The sequence below is a fragment of the Physeter macrocephalus genome, chromosome 1 (genome assembly GCF_002837175.3).
Source record: "Physeter macrocephalus isolate SW-GA chromosome 1, ASM283717v5, whole genome shotgun sequence".
NCBI classification, from domain to species: Eukaryota; Metazoa; Chordata; class Mammalia; order Artiodactyla; family Physeteridae; genus Physeter; species Physeter macrocephalus.
This window is the reverse complement of record NC_041214.2, coordinates 104,629,118-104,635,818: the sequence shown is the minus strand read 5'-3', so window position 1 is coordinate 104,635,818 and position 6,701 is coordinate 104,629,118. Positions and strand designations below refer to the sequence as shown.

The window sequence follows — 6,701 nt, the reverse complement described above, 5'->3', positions numbered from 1 at the left end:
AGGGCAGAAATTGAGACACAGATGTAGAGAACAAACGTATGGACACAAAGGGGGGAAAGCGGTGGGGGGGGGTGGTCGTGGTGGTGGGATGAATTGGGAGATTGGGATTTACATGTATACACTAATATGTATAAAATAAATAACTAATAAGAACCTGCTGTATAAGAAAATAAATAAAATAAAATTCAAAAATAAAAAAAGAATGTTTATACAGCATGCTACATTCAAAATCATATTCAGTCTCTCAACGTTCACTATTTTGTAACCAGCAAACTGTATTTCCTTCAAGCACTAACAGCCAGTTTAGCCAGTTTCCTGATTTATGCTTCTTCCTTTCTCAGGCTAACATCTCAATGAGGTTTCTATAAAAGGTAACAATTTTGACAACTTTTAAAGCTCAATGTAAAAGGACTTCTGGTTGTTTTAACATTTTAATTAAGGTGAGTAGAGAATTGTAACAGGATGAGAGGCTTAGTTCTGCTGGTTAAACTCACTCTTGTAGAGGTATTTGTGGCAGATCAAAAGTGGAATTCTTCCAAACCCCATTAATTCAGAATGGAATTAGGATTTGAAAGAAAGGATATTCAACTGAGATTTTAATTTTATGCCTTGAATTTAAAAAGTCAGAGCTCTGGCAGCTCTGGAGCTCCAGAATCCTAATAAGTTTGCACAAAATAAGGCAGGACTACAAAATCTATAGATTTTGCACCCTATTTACAAGAATATGCATGTGTTTGTGTGGGCAGACACTACAGCAGAAACAATCAACTTTGAATTAATGCAGAATAGTAAGGTCCAAATGCATTCAAAACTAGTTATTGATGTTGCCAGGATATGAGAGGATTGCTAATTTCAAGAATTCGATAATCTAGTTGGGGAGAAAATAAAATACAGGAAACTACTGTAATACAAGGCAGACAATTTAATTAATGCTAAAGTAGAGTTTTAAGGTTCTCTCAGAACACAGAAGTCAAGATTAATTTCACACGGAGAGACTGAGGTAGGCTTGACGTAGAAGGTAGCATTGATCAGGCTGTACAAAGGGTGGGCAGGATTTCCAGAGGCCACCCGTGGACTGGGAGAGTGGAGAAGAGTATTCGGGGAACAGCATGTGGAAATGCTCAGAGGCAGGCCAGTCTAGTAGGTTGGAGCAACTCCATTTTGGATGGAGCAGATGGTTTGCAAGAGGAAAGAATAAAAGATGGTGGTTCAGGTTGGGTTGCAAAGGACCACCAATGCTGTCATGAATCACCTGCTACTCTAATAGTTTTGGACACTGCTGATGTGGTCAGGGCGAGGTGACCAAAAAAGTTTGTGACTTACGAAGGGTCCTCCCTTTATTAAACGTACACACCTTAAAGCAAGGTGCATAGGGTTAACCCTACATGGATTTCAGTAAATGATTTCAATAGTTTTTATAACCATCCACTTAAAGATACCAATCATTAATAAAGTCCTTAAGACCAATTTCTTAAGGAAGAAAGAAAAAAAATCTGAAAGAAAAAAATGTGAAGAAAATCGTGATTCCAATTGTTCTGTATTTTGCTTGCAACATCTCCATTTCAACAGGAACTCATGGTCTCTTGACTGTTTATCTTGCTTTGATTCTTTGAATCCCACTTGCCCTGAACATTAAGAGGATTTTACTCATCATCTATGCTAACACCTTGAATAAACACTTATTCAGTCTGGCCTCCAAGACCCAACAACTTGGCTCCATTAGTGAGTGTAGACAATGAAAAAATATCATTTAGAAACAGACAAGAAGGACATGTATAAGCTTGGATACACTGAGATGTATGATAAACTAATTCTTAGCAAATTTCTAAGTTTTTTAGTGTAAATAGTTAAATCAGAGTTCCCTAACCAGTAGATAAGGATGTGTCAAGAGATCCAGGAACCTTACTGGTGATTTGTCAAGCTGGCTGCCACAGAGAGAGTTGGGACAATTCCTGGTGGGACAGTAAACAACCTGCCTACCACATGCCCTCCCCACACCATATTTTACTGTCAGCATCTCCCCATATACATCTCACCATGTAATGTCAAGGTCTCTAGTAAGTAAACAATAATTCTTTTATGCCAATAGGCTGAGAAGCTGTAGTATACCTATTGCAAGTAATACTTGCAAACTTTATCACAAGGATGAAGTATTACAGTCTGGATAAGAATGAGATGGAATAAAGTGAGGTAGTGAAAAGAGCTTTGGAGTGGCACAAATCTGGGTTCCAATCCTGAATCTACTACTTACTTGCATCATGACTTTGGAATGTTATCTTTCTGGTTCTCCATTTCCTCATTACTAACATGGAGATAGTGGCACCTATACATCCCAAAGTTGTGAGAATTAAATGAGGTAACATATATAAAAGGCCTAGTTTAGTGCCTGGAGCTAGCGGCTCTTAATCAATCACAGTGTTAGATTTGCTGATGAAAATAATACTAGTAAAAAAAAAATAATAATAATAATAGTGCTAGAATAGGGTCAAAAATATGTTGGAAAAAAGCTGTCTTTTACTCTAATTAGGAAATGACAACTAAGTCTTCACACAGAAAATGTTCAATTACTGCTTTTTCAACAAAATGCTACTCAGAAAATAAATTCACTTTTCAGTTGAACAATGATGAGAAATTAAGAACCACAATATTCCTTCATTTCCAGTTGCTTATCACAGGCCAGTAGGCACTCAGGCAGAAATATCAGAGGCAAATATATCAACAGGGGTATTACATTTAGGCACACCCTAAAATCCAAACACTTTGTGACACAGCCTTTCTAAGAAGAAATCTAGTTTAGGTTCTAATTTTCATTTCATGTTTGCCTAGTTATATGCTTTGGGGAACTTACTTCCCAATTCTATTTCACTTATAAAACATGAATATTCAAATATATTCCATTCCCCACAAAAGAGATGAGGCAGCGCCCGTGCTTATAGCTGTGCTGTGCACAATTCCAGGGAGCATCATTCACCTCCCAGTCTTTACAGATTTGCATATTATTATGAGAGTTTTCCAGAAGATGGCTGTAAGCATAATAAGCACTTGGAAGAAGATGCTAGTATGTGTGCTAGTGATAGAGCTGGTGCACCTGTTTGAGCAAACACAGGTGAAGTGTCAGCAGAGACCTAAGCATCTCAATATTGATCCTGGTGCCATGAAAAGTTCTAGACTGTTGTGGCCTCCATGAAGTATCTGGGAACCTCAGTGGCTGTACTGGCTCCAGTGCTAATCCCCTGTGTTAGTTGGGCCAAGTTCACATCTTGGAGTCTCAGTTCCCTTGAGTGTGATTTAAGGAAGTTGAGGGCATATGATTTTTTGAGATATTTCTCTAGTAGAACTAAAGGACTCTATGGACTCTTACCTTCCACCACCAAGGAAATCTTTAAGAACTAGATATACAGTATTATAAGAAAACTGTACAAACAAACAAAACAACAAAAACAAAAAAACATCTACCCAGAGAGAGAGAAAGGTTGTAATGAAACACACCAAAAAAATACCAGTGATCTTGGAATGGTTTGGGACTATGGATGAATTTCTTAAAATTCTTTTTACTTTCTTTTATTAGCATTTTTTTATAGCTGCTTTTAAAATACAAAAATCATAAACTTAAAAAAACTGTTGATAGAATTTTAAAAACCCAGAGAGATATCAAATCGTCCAAAATAATTAAAGACTTTTGTACAGAAGATTTCTGATTCAGCACAGTGTCTCAAGGATCCAGTGAACCTATTGATTAAAGACTCAGAATGTCACGTTTCCTGTTCAAAATATAGTCCTACTCCAAGTGTTTCATAAGCTTGATGGTTTGGAAACATTTGCATCTTTAAAATTCAAAAAGACGTTGCTTTGTGGCATCTGATATGCTACAGATTAATCTAAGTCTTGGTAAGTAAATGCAAATTTGATTTCCTTTCAAACCTAACATTTGGAAATGTATATTATTTCTCCTTTGGAATACAGGATCATTTAGAATATAAATGATTATGTTGAAAGGAAGCTTACCTGGTTGAAACACATTTTCAGCTTTTTGTTTGTCTGCTCTGGGCATTGCTCCAGCTGTTTTCATAAATGATAACAGAACAGGATATTAACTTTTAGGGAATGAGCTGTCTACAGTAGAGTTATAACATGCAAGTACCTAGTATAAAAAAGCATCAAAGCCTAGAACTTGCCAACATTGGTGCTGTGGGTCTTTTAAGCCAGGGTCTGATTATATTATACAACATGGCTTTAAAATTTTGCAGATGAAAAAGAAAATCAAGGTGAAGGAAAAGTAAATGATAAGTAATAAAGCCGTTGGAGTCTAGGTATCTTGGATGGGGACGCCACAGAAATAGACCGGGGAGAGTCACTGCCATGTGGGATAGTATTTAAAGTCAGAGACTAGCTGAGGTCACCTAGAAACAACATTTAATAGAGAGAAGAAAGTGGTCCAGGAACAAGCCCTCAGACACACAGACATTTAGAAACCAAATAGAGAAGGAGCTGCCAGCACAGAGGATGGGAGGGAGGGAAGCAGGAAAATGAGAAGTGTGTTGTCATGGAAGCTACATAAAGAAAGTGCTTCAAGAAAGAAAGAGTGGTCAGCTGGGCTGAAGAGGTCAGGTAAGATAAGTGACTACTGCATTTGTCAGCACAGTGGTCACTGGTGGTTTGACAAGACAGTCCCAGTGACGTTGTTGAGTCAGAAGCCCCACGGGAAAGAATGAGGTGAGAGTAGATGGTGAAGAAGCAGAAACAATGATGTAGGACTTCATCCAGGATCAGATGAAGACATATGGCACCTCTGCAAATTAATCATGTGGTGCTCTTTTCACTGATAGCTTTTCATGTGTATCCATCCCTTCCACAAGCAACACCGAGCATGAGGGTGGAGAAGGAGCCCCCCACCCTCCTGTACCTGGCGGGGCTCTTCCAGTCCCGTGAGCAGCTCTGGCGGCCTGAGGCCTGCACCCCTCACTCAGCTTCACCACAGCCTGCTGTGACTCAGCAGCTCAGGGACTGCCCACTGTGGGCCAGTGCCAGGCTCACCCTGTGCACCCCAGGTAGCTGCTGATCAAAGTTTTCCTTCCCATCATATATAGTATTGCCTCTGAGAGGAGATTTGGTAAATGCAATTTTCTTCATCTTTCCCTGTGATGTGTTAGTGATTCTAACCCAATCTTCACGTCAGTTCCTCATAAAAGGTAGCTGAGGAAGTGTATCTAAGGGATAGGAACTATTTTTGGTGCAGGGAGAGAAGTTAAGGATTATATCCTGTCTCTTTTCATCTCAGAGACTGACTACTCTCAGTCTGTACAATCTTCCCAGAGTTTATTTAAACCTTGGCCATGCTGGTTTCCAATGCAGCTTTCATTCCGAGTTACCCACTTAGTACAAAGATCCCCATCCTCATTCACTTAAGCTATTCTAGGTCCTCTCATTGGTAACCCTTTACATTTTTCTTCACTGAAGATTCAATTCAGGGTGTTCTGTCATTCCCTCAAAGTTCAAAAAAAGTCAGCTTGCCTCCAAACTTGCTGTAAGTTCCTCCAGAGATGTGTGGCCAAATTCTGATGGTAGACAATGCTCAGGGAAAAAATACAGAAGAATCTCCCTAGGAATATAAGCACAGCAGAGATGAGAATATACCAGGAAAAGAGATGCAGCACTCATCTGTCCGAACTGGCTCTATCTCCTGGGTTTTGTTAAATATCTTGGCAAAGATGAACATTTGTGCCTGGCAAATAGTTTGTTTTTATAACTGGCATCAAAGTGTTCTTCAAAAGGCATTGACTGGGGAGAGGGAGGTGGCCATGGCTATAAAAGGGCAACAGGAAGAATCCTTGTGGTGATGGAAGTCTTCTGTATCTTGACTGTGTCAATGTCAATATCCTAATTTCCATATTGTTCTATAGTTTTGCAAAATGTTACCATTGGGAGAAACTGGGTAAAGGGTACAGGGGCTATCTCTGTATTATTTCTTACAACAGCACAGGAATCTACATTTATCTTAAAATAAAACGTTTATTAAAGCAAGCAAACATGAGCTCACAATGCCCGTCCATAACCAAGCAGTCCAAGAAAGCCTTGCACCTACTTGAATTTCTCCTTGGCAGAGAACTAAGTCAGCATTGCAAAATTCCTGGAGGAAAAGAGGCTGACTACAGGCTTACTGACTTTTTCCCTAAGAAAACCAAAGAACTTAACTCTTCGGAGTAATTCTTTCATCGGGGCCTCTGGGACTACTCCTAGAAATCATACATGGACCCTGCTCTTTCCAGACAGCCATGGTCATTGTTCTGACAGGTACTTCATTTTGTCACAAGGCAGGAGCACCCCACCCTTCTATTGTGATGGCTTTTCTAGGATTACTCCCCTAGATGACATACATTTCATTCCTGGGAGAATATGAAATCTAGAAATTTACAGTTACCACATCTTAAAAGTATATAGAGTGTTTTATGTTGAAGTGTTCCAAGAACTTCATGTATATTACCCAAGGGATTTACAAAATTTTTCAATTATAAAATAACATGGCACACAAAGGATAAAACAGCTATTTCTTATACAATTTACATTCCTAGTATTTTAATTATATTATTTGTGGCAATATTCATTTGTAATTTTAAGGAGATTCAATCCAAAAAGTTAAAAATCCTTAGCATTTCACAACATCAAATGTAACACACACACACACACACACACACACACACACA

General features: G+C 38.8%; 1 protein-coding gene across 1 annotated transcript in view; it reads right to left on the bottom strand.

The window, feature by feature from the left end:
- The window catches only part of MORC1 (MORC family CW-type zinc finger 1), a 314,151-nt gene that overhangs the window by 12,955 nt on the left and 294,495 nt on the right, over positions 1 to 6,701 (bottom strand). Inside the window, exons 27-28 of the mRNA XM_055085704.1 lie at positions 5,512 to 5,599; positions 4,006 to 4,059 (exon numbers count right to left, since the gene is read on the bottom strand). Coding sequence (XP_054941679.1) covers positions 4,006 to 4,059; positions 5,512 to 5,599 — 142 coding nt within the window. The remainder of the gene's footprint in view (positions 1 to 4,005; positions 4,060 to 5,511; positions 5,600 to 6,701) is intronic.